Genomic DNA, 17,294 nt, shown 5'->3' on the forward strand with positions numbered 1-17,294 from the left:
GACAGGTCTGGCCCGCAAACTTTCCAATAACGGATTGAATCCGGACAGCGATCCCAGTTTAATTCGACACTCCTGCTGTTAAACTTTATTCAACAATTAACATTTTACCTGCTGCATTCGCGGACCAAGTCCTACCATTACGGATCAAATAAAAGCTTGTAATGTATGCCCATGCTCAATGCTCATTGCTCACACTTAACCATAAAAGCGACTATAGAAAGTATCGACACCCGCCATCACCAGCGCCACGCATCTCTGGAGCCCTACGCAACAAGCGGCTAAGGTAATCGATATCATAATAATCTGACATATTCAATGTAGACTACTTAAACGTAGCCTACATATCTCCATCAGCTGAAGAAAATTGCGCGAAAATTGGTAGGGACCAAAAACATTGTGTGGACCCAGTTCTACCCTTACAAGTCAAGGAAAGGCTGGCATGTGGTCGCTTTTAGCGAAGCGCCTATAGAAAGTATCAACAGCGCCACGCGTCTCTGGAGCCCTACGCAACTAGCGGGCTAAGGCAATCGATATCATAATAATGTGACATATCCAATGTAGACTATTTTAGACGTAGCCTAAATATCTCTATCAGTTGAAGGATAATGCGCGAAAATTGGTAGGGCCCTAATACATTCTGTGGACCCAGTTCTACCCTTAAAAGTCAAGGAAAGGCTGATAAGGCGTGCTCGCTTATACCGAAGCCCATAGAAAAGTATCAACAGCGCAATGTTTCTCTGCGACGCGATTGCTCATTGCTATTGCCGCGACGTCAGCTGATCCCACTCTCGCCGCTCGGCCGCATCCTTGCTCTTGAGCTAGTCTTTGGTTTCGCCAGACAGCATTGTTGCGTCACACTGCCAACCTACTTAACAATGAAGAATTTGGGGCTGATTGTGGGGGTTCCAGGGCCATGAGTGGAATAAAATTTATATTTTCGTAATCAGTGCAGAGTCAGCTTTCGATTGATACCCGACTCATCAAATTTAATGCTCGGCAAGCCGGTCAAAAATGACCGTTAAATTGCCTGTAGCCAAATGGAAATTGTGACGTGATACAATTTCATTGAACCGTGAGATTTGCTTGTGTCGACACCAAAGTCACTCAACTATGACATAGTTGAGTGACTTTGGTCGACACCAGAGATGAGCATGGATTAGGATTAGGTTTTGAAAAAACAGGATTTGTGAAATTTTGTCGGATTAGGATTTGGATTGGATTGACTTATTTTCTGGGAGATTGAAATGTCGTGTGGCGAATGGCGACGAACTTTATTTAGATCAGTTAATAATGTACTTATGGTTACTAAGTTATCTTGAATCAAGTGAATCGTTGGTTGTGTAAGAAAATTTTCGAATCCCTCTGTTGCATAAATTAGTATTTTTTCTGAATTTCCAGTTGGAATCGGATTAGGATTGGACATGGACTTGAACATGAAAAAGTAATGGATTAGGATTTAGATTTGGTATGCTTGAGTAATCTGAAGGTTTGGATTATTACCATTCGCATATTCGCTTCGCTGCGCTGTGTTGTTATTCTGCGACTTCCCGACGTAATGCTGTATCTGGTTGCTGCAAAATTGTATTGGGTGCATTAATTATTATCTGACTGTGCATATCGGCATGGACAGGTACGGCCGAAAGCTGCAATGGGATATGAAGCGATCGGTTTTCATTGCTAGCGCATTCTACTTCTTCTACTATGGCGGAAAAGCTTGTTTGTTCCCATTCCTCACATTGTACTTCCGACAGCTGGGTTTGACTGCTTCTCAAACTGGATTAGCTCTCGGGCTAAAGTCGATAGTATGGTTCTGTGTTTCACCAATATGGATGACTCTTGTTCACAGGTAGGTGGATTCAAGATCTGGAAATAATTATATATTTTTATTGGTCAATACAATACAATTCATTTCTTGCAGTTGCAAATAGTGAAAATTTATATAGACCCGAGTGACCGAGTCATGTGAAGAGATGTTACGATTGATTTAAGAGGTTTGGCAGACGATGCTCTCTGCTATTCTGCAAGGATTTGAATGTATTTTTGTGACGAAAAATCTTGTCTTCTGCAATAGCCTAACCAATATTCAGTGATTTTGCTACTACTCTCTGATTTTGTTGCATGAAGTGTAATGTACTTTTCCGTTACCAACTACCGTCAGCTATCCTTTTTCTGCCCTTTGAATTTTAAAAAGTTAATTTAATCCGAAACATTATATTATGAGGACGTTGTGATATAACTGTCTTTTATCACTGCCAATTGTATATGAATTGAATTGAAGTAAGCTATACTTGATTATATAATACAATTATCCGTTACAGGCTGTGCAACTCCGTTATATAATCATCTTATTATGTTCTAAGTTTGAGAATGGTATATATTCGCGGATATCAACCATTATTCTCATACTGCTTTTAAAATGGGCAACTTCCCTATTGCAACAGTACTGAAATAGGTAGGCCTACCACAAATTTGCAGCAGTACATATTGAATACATGGACATATCATCAATTGATCTCGGGAACCATTTTCACTTGTGTTTACAAGTTAATAACTTTGTTGTAAGGTGATATATCTTGACTTATTGACCATCAATGTGTAATTAGAAAAAGTAGCCTGAATTAAGTGACATTTTGGTCATTCAATATAGGTTTAGATTCCTCTGCCACAGGTCATCGCTATTATGCTCTCCGCCTCGTCTCTATGAAAAAATATAAAGACAAAATTTCCCAATACTAAACATTCCTGTCGGCTGCATGCGGGCCGCGGGGCCATGCCCTTGGCAAATGATAAAAAGGAAATGGATTTATTGTACGGCAATAGTTCATGTTAAAGGACACAGCGTCTAATTAGCCCTACAGAAAATATTTCCTATGAATACAATTTTAAAACCAGGAAATGATATCAGATGCTACATTAATGATCGTTTGACTAGGGACCCAGGGTGCAACCTGTGTGCCTATTCAGGGTAATGGGGTTAGAAATGTGAAACATGCTACTGGCATGACATTGCTCTCAGATTATACCAGGGTTTATTAACTTGAGCTCCGTAAAATTTGACTATTGCAACTATCCCCAGATTTTCATCCATCTATAAGGTAATTACGGTTATTCCTATTGATCAAGTTGCATTTCAGCCAAACATGGGCATTCATACTTCCAAGAAAAATTGCAAAAACAGATTTTATAATCCAGTAATACACTGTCTTCAGTACCAGGGCAAGTCCTATCTTGCAGTATATGTTCTTCCTTTCTGAAAGATTACATGAAGTAGGCAAGGTAAATAAGTAAACAATTTTAGCACAAGCATATCCTTGAGAGGCATGGTTTGTCCTATGGTTGTTACTACACGACTCATCTCAAAAGCCTTGTTGTCAGCTTTATTTGCTTTCAAAACGACACAGCAAAATAGATTGCTAACCACACAACACAACTGGTACATTGGTGTTAATATGAATACGATGTTGAGCAGTATAGCTGTGATAAAATGCCTCAAACTTTACAAATGGATCCATCGATTTTTCGATAATGTTAAGAGTTTAAGTATCACAGGACTCCACATCTTTTGTTGTTTTGAAAATGCAGTTTAGATTCAATGATGTATCCATAGTTTAGCACATTCCACTTTTGTAATTGTAGTAGAGTTGATTACTTTCATGTTCTTACCAATCATAGGCTTGCATCGACCATAGACATTAGACATCAATGTTCCGATGTCTATATATATTATCTTTCAGAGTAAACAAGACGAGGGCATTCCTCTGCTACAGTATTTTCATCGTGATCGGAAGCAACCTGTCCCTCACATTACTTCCAGCCGCTGACCCCACACTTCCAGTGAAGTTTTGTATGAATGAATCGCCACCAATTATAGAGCCGAACATCGGAAGTTTTGTACCGACACTTCTGCCAAACTTCACGTTACCAATTGACGAAGGTTAGATTCTCTAGATATATTTTCTTCCTATTTCAATTTAGATTTTGCACAATGCACATTTCCAATGTCTGAGAGCTAATTAAATCAATTGTTTGGTTCAAGATTGTAGCTCAAAAATGAAATGCCGGTTTTGACGCACTATTGGAGCTATGACATTGATATATTTATCCGATGCATAAACGCTGCAGCCCTGGCATATGTCTCACTGTAAAAATCAGCAACTCAACAGGACATTGAAATTGCAGTTGGATTGCAATCTCGACTTTTTGGCTTTGTGACTCTGTGAATATTTGGTGTCCGCCAATGGCTTGCGGGCTGCCGTGAGAGTTTGCCAAGCTAGTAAAGGTTGATAGTCACTGATCGATTGCGAACCATATTGTATTGTATCGAGCAGTAATAGTAATGCTTATAAAATATACTTTTACTGTTCGCAGATCTTGCATCTTCTGCCGCAACTGTGACATGGCACGATATTCAAGATTCCAGTGACAGCGGCATGGCAAATAATGTCTCTTACAAATTGAACAATATTTCCAACCCTAACATATCAGCTACAGCAATACCACTGCCCGTGCCCGTCGAAAGAGACGAAATACAGTTCTCAACGCCGACGCCCACTCCGGCTGTCCCGACGAGTTCCGCCACTTCTACCACAACAAGCAAAAAAGCCTTGACCCATTATCAGCTGGCTAAGACGATGCTGAGCGCGTTCAAAGACAACGGAATAACCAGCGATCAAACCGATATCATTGAAGGATTTATTGCGGAGTACGAGGTCACAAAGAACATGCCCGAATGGAAACAACGCATCATTGTCCGGGATATTATCAAACTGTTGAAAAGTGACGAGAGAACCGGAACTGCCGGGCACAGTGCGAACCGGCGTTCCCTGAGGTCGAGGGTCGGCGCACGTCGTTGGTCCCGCACAAGGGTAAAGCGTAGCGTGGATGATGCAGAAGCGACTACTTCTAGTATAGGACTATTGGACGCGGTCAAAAACTTTACAAGTGTACTGTCGGAGGTAAGGAGCAGACTCTGACAACTAGAAAATTTTCATCTTTTTCGAATTTGATTAGAATTAGAATTGGAATGATAACTAAGCAGTTTCTTCCAAATCATATTAGAATTAGAATTATATATAGCTATGTTGTCCACTGTCCAGCAGTGTTGGGATCAAGTCACTACCTTCGAGTCACGAGTCATCTCGAGTCATTGCACATTTTGACTCGAGTCAAGTCAAGTCAATCGATTTTCAAAGGTGACTCGAGTCAAGTCAAGTCACTCGTTTTTTGGATGTGACTCGAGTCAAGTCAAGTCAAGTCAGGACGAGTCACGAGTCAAGTCACAATTCAAGTCAATTTGAATTTTCGAAGTGTCAGTGACGATTCAAAGTCATTACAATTTGCTAGCTGTGTGTAAGACAGAATAATTTGCCATTTATCTTGCATCAAATAATGAATATAAAGCTTAATATGCATGCAAGAAGGCTTCTATCACGCACACGTAGAACCGCAAATATAATAAGCAACTATGTATAGCCACGCTACAGTCTGTTATAATATCAGCCAATAGGTTCGAATACGAAGCCTCGAGAAGTTGTAACAAATTGATATGAATTTGAATCTTTCAAGAGGGTTGGTAAAGGTGATCACTATGCAATGTTAGCACTGAGCCGTCCAAGAAACATAGATATGTTAATTGCTATTGTATTCTTATTCTACTTCCTCTACTACTATACTACTACGACAGCGTAACCTGTGATCATTTCGTCTGTGGTCAATATATTTGTGATGCAATAATGGAGGATGATTCAAACGTACATTCAGTGAATTCCTGGTTACTCTCACAAGTGACACAAGCGTATCGCGAACAATACGAACATATGCACAAAATACACTGATTTGATTGATACCGTCTACTTGATGACTTGAAATTGACTCGTAAATTTTGGTCCGAGTCACGAGTCAATCGGCATTTTTGAAGCGCCGAGTCAAGTCAAGTCATTTTTACAAAGTGACTCGAGTCAAGTCAAGTCATACGAAAAAGTGACTCGAGTCTGACTCGAGTCAAGTCATGACTCGAGTCATCCCAACACTGCTGTCCAGTAATGAACTAATTCTGCTTGTTCCCAAGTGCTTCACTGATTATGTTTTTAGACTACTTGCGCTTCTACTATACAATTATATTTATTTCGGAAAAACTATTTACTTTTCACAGTTTGTATTTTAACAAGTAGAATGTGGTTTTGGGACATGATTGGATCACTTTTCCGAGTGAAATTTTCATGACAACGGGGGGGGGGGGGGCATATCACGGCATGTGAATATGTTTTCCAAAATTACACCTGGTGTCATTGGTCCTTTTGTGTTAGTCACAAAGATGCACCCTGTAATTTCTGGGGCTAGAGATTAACTGCTAAAGGTGTGCCACCCATGACCGTATCTACTTTTTGAAACTACTTGCCTGAATAATTTTCCGGCATACATTTTCTGCTTGGAAGTAATTTTGACATAGTTGATATTGCTACTCGTACTTGTAATTTAGAGGAAAGTTATGGCAGGGCTTCTGCTGCTCTGTCTATACTTGAGTAGCAACACTGACTACTTTGACCACCTGTGTTATTGGAGTGCATTATTAATCAACTCTGTCATTTTCTTTAATTTGTAGAAAAAGGACGCCGCTATTGAAAGCTTGACTCCTTTTGTCACGGAGAACTCTTATCTCTTTCTCTGCGTCCTGATCATTCTTGTCGCGGGTAAGTAACTGATGTGATTTATGTTCGCATTTGTTGTTGCGTAAAGGAAATTTCGCGTCTTAATCACGGATGTGTGATTTATGTATGAGCTAACTTCCTGTGCACACCATGGGATCAGATGATCATGACCAACAGACCAAGAGGATTATGCTTAGCCCATAATAGACATAATAAACTATCTGAAATCGCTGTGTGTAGTCTTGATTGCAGGTAAATGTTCATTAGTACCCCTACAGTAGCAATTGGTAATTGGAGACTAATGATTAGGAAAGCAATAATTAACTGATAAGTGATCACCTGATTAAGAAAGGACTTGGAGATAAGCTGGCGGGACGATACTCATGTAAAAACATGCCCTTTCGTGTAACAGACAAATGTAAATTGTCAACGCCTGTATCCTGCTACTCGGTAGAAGGAACACTTGGCATCGTTACTGCATTTCCTGTGTGACTCCGAGACTATTGTGTTAATCGGGGATGCGCTCTTTCCTTACTGTAACTGTTGTGGAAGCTGTGGAAATATACTTTTTCTAGGTAGCGCAAGACGGGCGATGACTCTCCTCCATCTAAATAACGTCTGTTAATTTGATAACAGGAATCTGCCTGTTAGTTATTAATATAATATGATTTGTGTAATGATATGAGTTGTTTGACGCTATTTATAACTTTCATCCTTTAAGTTTCTTGTTGCTGCAACTCTGGCACTATGCCTATCAAAATACGATGCTGTGTTAGTGGTTGTTAGGGCTGGTTACAGTGATTCGAGTGTTAATAATAATGGACTCGAGTCGTGTAATGAGAGACGGTTTTTTCGTGTACTTACATTATATGCCCCTTTCCTTCCGGTGAGAGTGATCTTATCAACGAGAATTGTAGTTTCGTTGCTTTGTCGCAGCGTATAAATTTTGAACTGCCAATATTTTCTCTGTATTCGCATAAACAGTACACATTTAAAATTTCCCCATAGTCCATACTAGACTAGTTCAACTAGTGTGACGCCATGCTACTTCACTTGTAGCATAAAACTCAATTCGGAATCAAAGCACTCGAGAACCTGTAGTCGATTGTTCCCAACCAATGTCCTGTCTAAATCCCTCACATCAATTCAGCCCATTCTAGTTAAGCGATTTAGCCGGGTCATTCTATCGCAAGACAATCGTACCGTGGAAACAGCTGGATTTTCTACACGCGTGTATGCTGCTGTTCAAATGTACACCTAAAAGATACCATGTATTCACAGTTGGGCAATGTATTGTGTGTAGCTTGAACTCTGTAGGATGTACTATCATTACTTATTGTATTCGCTCGATTTGATAATGGCACGATATGTACTGTCGCGTTTCAGGCGAATTTCTTTCCGCCCCTGTCGAGATGGTCAGCGACAATGCCTTGTACTGTCTTCTGGACGAATTGGACAATCTCAACCAGTACGGGAAGCATCGTAGCTCGGCTCTGGTGGGCGCCGCGCTCAGTGGGATAACTGTTTCAATAATCGTCTACTTTTCGCCGTGTCTCATCAACGGAAGCATTAACCGGTACGCGCCTACTGCAATACAATTTGGTGTACCTATGAGAATATTCAGCAGGATGTAATTTGAATTGAACAACCACGGCAGACTATAATTCCGTGTTATTACAGCTCTCTGGAAGTAGCAATGTCCGTTTTAGATGTATGGTATACTGTAGTGGTGTATGTTACCTTATTCATGGCACTGCTTAATTACATGTAACATACATGTATGATCGTAATAATTGATGGACTTTAAAAACTCGCAAACCATTTATCTTGTCGTTTATGATGTCTCATTTCTTGTGTAACAATGAACGGACGACTACCTTGAAATTATGTTCGTTCCACGTGGCCGCCACGAGTTTTGGTTACACCCCAAATCCAAATATTAACACAATAGGCCGGCCACTACACTTGATATTTGCTAGTTGAAAAACCAATTGAATTTACTGTGGCTTCTGCCGTGCTACCCGTCATAGAGCGCGCCTATTGTGTAATAAGGAATTTTATTGAGCCCAATATGGTTTCGCTTGATAATGTAAGATAATTGCGCCAATAAAGGTTCTTTATAACCTTGAATGGCTCGCGTAATTTGTAAATGATGCCGTCTTCCGTTATTACGAAGCAAATGTCAATGACTTGACGACACGCTGTCTAGACTTGAATAACCCAATCGACCTGTTAGTAAGCTCGATCGCTACCTGTCAGGATATATTCGCACCCTTGAACTTTGATCTATACAGTGTAGTGCAGCGTATGTTATTATTGCCGGATTCCGATTAAAAAGCAGTACGTCTTCTGCATTGCGATCGGGTGTCTGCTGTCCAATCCTGGGTAATTGCTCGTAAAGTTCAAGTGTTTTTCTGGTGCGAATTTTCCATCATTATTGTGTTTTGAGCGCATGCGGCTGGTTCCTTGCTTTCTCAAATTACTGTAAATGATTATATTGTTGGTCATGGGTGATTTGCAGAAGTTTTTTGGATGGTATTGGAGCGTAGGCCTATGTCTTTTTTCTTAATCTCGTTCAATACCCACGCTCAGAAGTGAAATATGCTGCACAAAAGCCGTGTCTTAATAATTACAAGACCACAATAACATATTACATTCATTTACGTGTGAACTGCGGGTTGATTTTAATTTCTGTAAAAAAAACTTTGTGTGTAAGATGTTGAATGCGCGATATATATTGGCCACGAACAAAGAGTCCAAGAAATACTGAATAGGGTACCATTTCTTTGTGTTTTAGCGTCCATTACGGGGAAGTATATGAAAAAGCAATGCATTGTCACTCTATATCAGGCCTGGGCCAAATGCGGCCCGCGGAGCTATTCTGTGGGCCCGCGAAAGGTTGCTTGAAATTCAAAATATAAAACCTACTTTTCAATATTGCTGCGTGGACTAAAACCATAGGATGTATAAACTGAACCGGTAATTCGTTTACAATCAAGCCTGTTCATTAACACGCTGCGATTACGCAGCCTATACGTACCTCTCATGCGTAGTCCAGATTCAAAATAAAGTCAATGTAGCAAATTATGCCGTTACAATTAAAGTCACAAGAAGTCATTAAACCTTCTTTGTTTTCATTGTCACATTACGCATTACACGGTCTCTGTTTCAAATTGTTACGTGATGCTATTCCAAATCCCTAATTCGTAAAACAAGTCAATCACTACCCGTGATTTCTATGAGTCATCATCACACATAAAGGATATCAAAAAAATAATTCCGAAAGTTGAAGGAGTTCAATTTAAGTCGGTTCTATGACAATAACACGAAGATATACACTCGGTCAAGGAACGGCGAATTTCTGAAGAACTGCAAGCTTGGCTCAAAACGAGGCCCTTATGAAAAGGACTTCCCTTATGTTGACCGAAAACCAATTGTCCATAGGCAATATTTGGCAATGAAGAAATTTCAATTTGGAATAGTGTGCATCTTTTAGTTTAGTACGCTTTGGCGATTTCAATATCTTTTCACATAGCAGACGGGTAAACGGACAGTAAAACTGAGTACAATCATGAAAAAATTTCGCGCTTTGCGCGATTAGGGCGTAAAACGTTACTAATTAGTGTATACAAGAAATCTCTCTCAGAAGTAGTGTTAAAAATTTGCACCCTGATGGGGGTCTGGTCTGGGGGGGAGGCGTCGCCATTGTTTCGAAATATGACGGAAAATAAATTTTTGTTTTTGTTAATTAACCGTCACTCTCTCATTTCCCAATATCAACACATCCATTGAGCACCATTTAGTGTAATTCACTGCTTTCAATTTATGAATAAAATCAATACGCTGGAGAATACAGCTAAAATTTCTGACTCGGCCCGCCAACATATTTTCTGCTTCTCATTTGGCCCGCGGAGAAAAATAATTGCACACCCCTGCTCTATATGTAGCCCACACTAGTGCAGTGTTTCACTACGGGCTGTGTCATTCATTGGATTTGCTATAGCTGATTTGAACATTGAAACCTTTGTCTGAATATATCATTTTTTTCTGTCAGATTCCACATCCATTTCTACATCTTTGCGTTCCTGCTCGGGATTACATTCATAATAGCGCCGTTTTACCCGTCTTACGATTCCGCGTCGACTTCTACTCGCTCCAGAATCTCCGGGGCCGCTCTTCAAAAATGTCCGTCGTGCTCGCTGATGATTTGTTCCAGCTGCAGGTGGGTATTACTCCGTCGATTGGTTTCAATTATGTTTTTTTTGCCTATTGTAATATTTTGTCTATGATAATCGCCCGGCATCGTAAGTATAGCCTAATTTGTGCCCAATTTCTTGCCAGTTATTTGGTTAATCCTACGATTGATCCAAGTGAGAGCGTCTCCACTCTCCAGTACTCTGCTGGATTGATTTATGAGGACCACGGCACTGTAGAAGGTCACTTCTCTGGGATATTGTTGAGAAGTTGTGTGTTCCAAACTATAAGTCGGACTGGAAGTACCAGTCTATAGGTAATATATTTCTGAAAATACTGTCACTAATTTGAATTTTTCAGTTGGAATATGTCACCAGTTTGATACCGAGAGTACCAGTTCCTTACTCGGCTGGATTTTTATGCTCATTAAATGGAGTTTATACCGAAGTTGGTTTAAAAATACTGTCGCTGATTAGTATGTCACCGTTTGAAATCGGCAAATTATATTCTATTGGTATTGGCAATTACATCCCGATTCTCTTTTGCAGGCATTTCCTTCTCCTGATAACTGTTGTAATCGTCGGCATAACGCAAGCACCGATGCAAAACTTCATGTTCTGGATGGTTCAGGACATGGAGGGTTCCTCTGAACTGGTTTACGGAAGCTTCGTATCCGGTACGGTATAACATTCGGAGATATCTTGACCGGCTGTCTTACGATTGTTGATGATTTTGCAGTTAACGCGATCTGCTCCATGGTTTCGAGCCTTGTAGGGAGAAAGATCATCAAAATAATGAAGCCTTGCAGCGCGGCGATGATGTCGTTGCTGTCAATTGCTGCGCAGCTGGTACTTTACGCTTTCTTGCCCAGTCCTTGGGTGATTTTGCCGCTGCAGCTTTTAAACATAACAGGTAACGATTCATGGTTTTCCTGTTTTCTTTCCGGAGGCTGTGTGTCGCGCGCACTTGTTATCTCGCTTAGGCCTGTCGTGTCTTTGGAACATCGTGACTCACCACACCAGCACCACGATGTCATCGACGTACGAGGGATCGGAGAAGATAAGCAGCGTGCACGTGTTTGCCCGAGCTTCTCAGCAGAGAAGCCTTCACGCGACTTACGTCAGCGTGTATCAGGTAGAAATTTAGTCCCTTTCGCTAGCGGAGTCTTTATCGTGATTATCTGGGGTCTAGCATAATCAGTGTGATTTTATGGTTAGTCGATGCTCATTAACGAGAAATGGAATCGCGTTATCCACACCTCCTCCTGGAAAATGCTTGTAAATCTATACTAACGATGCCAACGGCCTGGAAATTACTTGTAATCTCGTTGATTTTGTGGCAGTGATTGATATATATTTCAATATTAATATTTTATTCAATAGGCCTAGCATATTAAAGTTCTATACCTTCAAGAGTTATGAAATCGGATATCGATTGACACAGAGTCACTCGCCGGGGATGCATTATTCAGTGCCGACTCACCGAATTTCGTGTTCCTTATAAAATGAACGATACCTCGTGATGTTCTCGGGAATGCTGACTTTTCTCAACTCTTAAGAGTATGATGTATCCTGTTTCGCCGTCCTATTACGTTAAGCGTGACGTGTCAATTTCGCGGTGTCACGCTTTTGAGGGTTTGTTGTAATTTGATGCGGCGTTTCTGTGAAATATGCGGTTATTTCACTGGGTTTTCGTGTCCAATATTAAAAGAAGCCTGTTGTCCTCGTTTCACGCTGTTCTAATATCTATGGCGGACGTCAGAAGCTGTTGAAACTTCCAAGACGCATGTTCGCTTAATGTACACCTAAAATATTGTGGAAATGGTTTTACTGCGTAATGTTCAAATCCTTCTCGTTAGAGTTGGGAAATCCAGTACCGGTACCTGAATGATTCGTTTCCAAGTCAAGTATTCAAGTACCGTACCACTGATGATGATGTCATGACAGTATGAAACAAAATAATTTTTGACTTTGCGACCATGGCAACCATACCCACCATACTGTGTGCTGATCCATGAGCAAAGTAGCCTTACGCTAAATACATTGTATGGTGCGATAAACTAGCCGAAGTTTCCAGGCTCCCACGGTGAGAAGAAATTGTTGAAACTATGCTTCTCGTCGACGAAAAAACGCGTTAGCGCCAAGATCGTATAAATTTGTTGCTTGATAAAAACACCTCTGTTCTCGAATCGTTTTAGGCCTACCTGTCCCTACTAATCGAACAATTCCTTGTACCCTAAATGCCAATTATATTCTATGTTAAACACGGGCTCTTAACTTGGGGTCCCTTGGTAGTCTGCATTCTAGTTCTAGTGGATGATATTCTGAGCGTGAAAGTGATTGATCGACCTTTGGTTTTTTCTAGTCAACGGGTAGATTTTCAGTCGACAACTAGACCAGATACGAGTCGCACGGAAGTCGTGTCCCTTTTTTTAGTCGTCAGCTTGCAAAATTTCAGGATCAGTGGGTCAACGCAACTGGCAAAAACGGTTTAGGGGTTCTCGCTGGAAAAAATTTAAGAAACACTGCTGTAAAAGACTCGTGTACAAACGTTGGAGCCATATTTTTCGGTCCATTGAATTCTTTTATTCACTGGAAACACTATAATAACTCCGGCGTCCTGTACATTCCCTGGGACAATTTGAAGTCGCCTTGTATGATTTCGGTATTTCCAATCCCATGAAACAATGTCCGGCAAAACAGAGTTTACCTTGATCGGAATATTCCAATTCATAATACAACACGCCTTTCCCATCCCAAGGGTCTGGCTTTCGGCTTCGGGAGCATGATATCTGGATTTCTCTACGATTATCTGGACGGGAAAATGACCCCCGTGCTGGTCGGAGGCGGGATACTGGTGACGGCGTGGGGCTGCGTCTTTGTGATGTATCAATGCTGCTGCCTGCCGAGAAGACTGCAACGGAAATATTCCCATCTTCTGTCGGATTCGGACAGCGACGTCGATTTGAACGAGAGTCGGAAATTCGGCAGTGAGTATTTGTTTGTCGCAACGAGACTTGCGCAAACTAGGACTGCTCACTTTTCAAAACTCCGTAACTAGAAGAACTAGCACTGACAAACTTTGAAAATCCGCAACTGATGGGCTGAAACACACCTAGCCAGGGTTTTAATGACTTGAGTCATGACTCGACTCGAGTCTGACTCAAGTCACAATTTTCTGATGACTCGACTTGACTTGAGTCATTTTTTCAAGATACGAAATGACTCGACTCGAGTCAATCTGTTTATTGACTCGACTTGGACTCGAGTCATTGCGTATGACTCGAACCAAGTCATATGACTCGAGACTCAGACGGCCAGGACAAACATTTCATTGCAACTTCGAAAAAGAGTAAAGTAACCACACTATTGGGATTTCGTCTATTGGTACTGGTACTTGGAAATGCGAAATTAGTATATTATAAATGCGAACCATTCGATATCACTAAACAAAGTTATTAAAAGTCGGTTTAACAAGACTTCAACTGGAAACTGATCAATCAGTCGGTGGTGAATTGAATTGAATTGAAAATGTCTCGATTTGACTCGAGTCAAAACTATGAAAGTAAGATTGACTTGTGACTCGGAGCCTTGCGACTTGGTCACAACCCTGCAACTAGCTAGATTCAATTCCGAAGCAGCTCATTAATTTTTACTCTATCGTAATCTGGTCGGCTTTCAACATGAGCATTAGTACAAAATTACTGATGAACGAGACAGAATACCAAAATACAGAGTAAACTTAGTAAGTAGCGATGACTTTGAGCTATCAATGGCCGCAAGAACATCACACAACAGAACACCGGTATCACGATTTACACCAGAAGACGACTCTTGGCACTCAATTAACTTCAAATGCGCAACTAGAACAACTCACTTTTGAAAATCGGTAACTAGAACTACTCGAAAAACTAGTAGTTAGTTAGTAGAGAATTCAAAAAAACATTGTACATCCACAATCGTATCACAAAATATGACATCACAAGCATGAAATGTCGAATACGAGAGCGTTCAATGTACTAATTTTAGATGATACTCAAACTCTTTTTGTTGACACAGCCTTGGCTGGTGTATTTTGATAAAAAGTCGACTCCAAGGCACACTAATGAAAGGGCGAACGACCCTTTCCGAGCACGATTGTTGTGATGCGATTGTTGATATACGATGTTCTTTTGAATTCTCTACTAGTTGCTGACGATTACCCCTGACGAGTGTCAGCCGAAAATATTCGGGTTCATTTCAATATGAATACACTATTCAATTGTATATTGAAGTTCTGTACCTCCAAGAAGCTGTTTAATACACCACTAGAACTAGAACTACTCAATAACTGACCATCAACTTAGTAGATTGTTAGTTTGTGCAAGCCTGGCTGCACTATCTCTGACCAGCCAGTCATCCTTGTCCCGTTACAGAGAAATACAAGGAGAGGAACGGGAACTACTCTAGCGTGGACGATCAGGGCAAGACAAGAAGGGACAAGAAAAAGATACAGAGATTTCAGACCAATATCGACACGGACACTTCGGAATCGGACGAAAACGACTGGTTGAAGTCGAGTATGAAAAAAGAGTCTAGGATGCTGTAGGGGTTTGTGTTTTAGGATTTGCGCTCATTGAAATTTCGTGAGCCCCCGAAATTTTCACCCTTAACCCCTTTTTTATACACACCGCCTTTATTTTTAGTAATTGCTCGCCGTGTGAGCATTTCCATGGGGAAATTACGGGCTATATATCGAAAAGCTACAGGCATGCGTTCGATTCTGACTTGGCAATTAAGGTATATAAAGCTTTGGTGAAAGGTGGAAGCAGTGGTCACCCGATGTTTTTTGTTGGTGTATTCTAGTTATTAGAAATGCTACTACTGTTTGAAAGTATGTGGTGAGGTTTCGTTTACAATATCCTGTAATTTCGACGTCAGTGCTGTATCAAAACTCGTTACTTTTACAATTGCCTTTCGCGATTATGTGGAATCTGCGCTGCAGTAGTCTCGTTTTTTTTAGTAGCGTTTATTTAAATTGTGCAGTATCGATCGTTACATCATCAATGCTCTGAAAGTGCCTTGTTGTATGAGCCAGTTTTTGTAGAAGAGTCTTTGCCGTAATTGCGAGGACTGTTTCAGAACGCATTGAAAACTCTTCGAGATTAATGTTTTACGAACATCTTAAAACTGTTGATTTGTTAGCCTACATTGTGAGTAGTGACCCAATGATTTTACCCGTCCACATTCTGACCGACTACCTATGCATAATTAAGGAATGGACCTGAACGACGCGAGACTTTCCGGCGAGCATATCGTCGCGGTAGTATCGAAGTAGCTTCTGTCCAGTTTTCAAATTTTGAAGGTCCATTTTTAAAACTTCTTGGCCGTGGTTATGTGTGTCTCATTGTTTCAATGTAAATCGGGGCCAATAGATGGCTGAAAGAAGATGAAAACTTTACTTAAACTTAATTTTCTCAATATGTGCAAAATGGACTTAAGCTGCTTTGATACCACTGCGATGCACGTAAATTGGTTAAAAGTATATAAAAGATCGGTAAAAAATCCTTTTGGATTTAATATACACGGAATTGCGTTCTTTGAAATTTAATCGATAAAACGGCCATTCCAAACTGTAAAATAGTTGTCCGTGTCACGATATATTGACCGATCATTCCGTGCCAAATTCATTCCTTCGTCAGTCGTTTCCGCCATCACCTTTTCGTCTGAAATTCGGGTTGCTGCAATATCCGCTTCAATATGTTGTGTGGGATCCGTGCAAAATTTGTTACTCATCCACCGTTATCCATACTGTACGAAACAGGGCCGATGCATCAAATCATTCTTCAAGATATCTTTAATTTTATTTCCAAGTTACTTCAATTGATAGCAATATTTAAGCAGATTATGTCGAATTTATGTATTTTGTGTGTAAGATTGTCTTCCGAAACATAGATCCGGTAGATTACTTTCCTTTACGATAAATATACTGTATTATATCAATGGTATCAATCTAAGAGAGTGTTTGCACGTAAATAAGTGTTGCCGTGACCAGACTTGAGGTGATCTCGTTACAATTTTGTGTCTTGTGACTGTTCCGTTTCAATGAGATTAGATCAAACTACTTCTTTTCTGACAATTCGAGACTGTGTCATCTTTGAACTGATAAATTTTTCGACCACATAGCGTCCCGTCTATGGAAGTGTTTTTTTCTTCGTTTTTTTCATCCGAGTGCGTGTCTGAATAACTTTGCACATTCCTTTATCGGGTCGGTGATTGACGACCGTGAAGTTTATGTTTGTATATTAGCGAGTTGTGGTTGTCGGGTGCTTGAAAGATTATGTTGATAGACAACATATGTGATATATTTATAGTGTTATCTGTGCTTGGTCCATCGTGTTAGTGTTTATTTGAATAAATACATGCAGAATTAAGGGCAGTGTGGAAAAGATGTGTATATGTTGTGCAGGCAGGC

The 17,294-nt window shown here is 40.4% G+C and overlaps 1 protein-coding gene across 1 annotated transcript; it reads left to right on the top strand.

Annotated features, from left to right (window-relative positions):
• Positions 1–1,489: 1,489 nt before the first annotated feature.
• Positions 1,490–17,253, top strand: LOC145433280 (major facilitator superfamily domain-containing protein 6-like protein B). The gene is made up of 11 exons (XM_080310329.1): positions 1,490–1,846; positions 3,735–3,934; positions 4,369–4,955; positions 6,602–6,689; positions 8,034–8,223; positions 10,702–10,869; positions 11,390–11,517; positions 11,580–11,753; positions 11,824–11,975; positions 13,602–13,830; positions 15,256–17,253. The coding sequence occupies exons 1-11, from the start codon at positions 1,623–1,625 to the stop codon at positions 15,426–15,428; spliced, it is 2,313 nt and encodes a 770-aa protein (XP_080166455.1). The 5' UTR covers positions 1,490–1,622; the 3' UTR covers positions 15,429–17,253.
• Positions 17,254–17,294: the final 41 nt, after the last annotated feature.

This window comes from Botryllus schlosseri, chromosome 2 (genome assembly GCF_051294905.1).
Source record: "Botryllus schlosseri isolate E-star chromosome 2, Bs_hap1, whole genome shotgun sequence".
NCBI lineage: Eukaryota > Metazoa > Chordata > Ascidiacea > Stolidobranchia > Styelidae > Botryllus > Botryllus schlosseri.

What these genes read in the sequence shown, in the direction of transcription:
- LOC145433280 (XM_080310329.1), top strand. Translation starts at nt 1,623, where the DNA reads ATGGACAGGTACGGCCGAAAGCTGCAATGGGATATGAAGCGATCGGTT. An exon ending in CACGTTACCAATTGACGAAG is followed by an intron (nt 3,935 to 4,368) that starts GTTAGATTCTCT and finishes TACTGTTCGCAG; the next exon opens with ATCTTGCATCTTCTGCCGCA. An exon ending in TTACAAGTGTACTGTCGGAG is followed by an intron (nt 4,956 to 6,601) that starts GTAAGGAGCAGA and finishes TTTAATTTGTAG; the next exon opens with AAAAAGGACGCCGCTATTGA.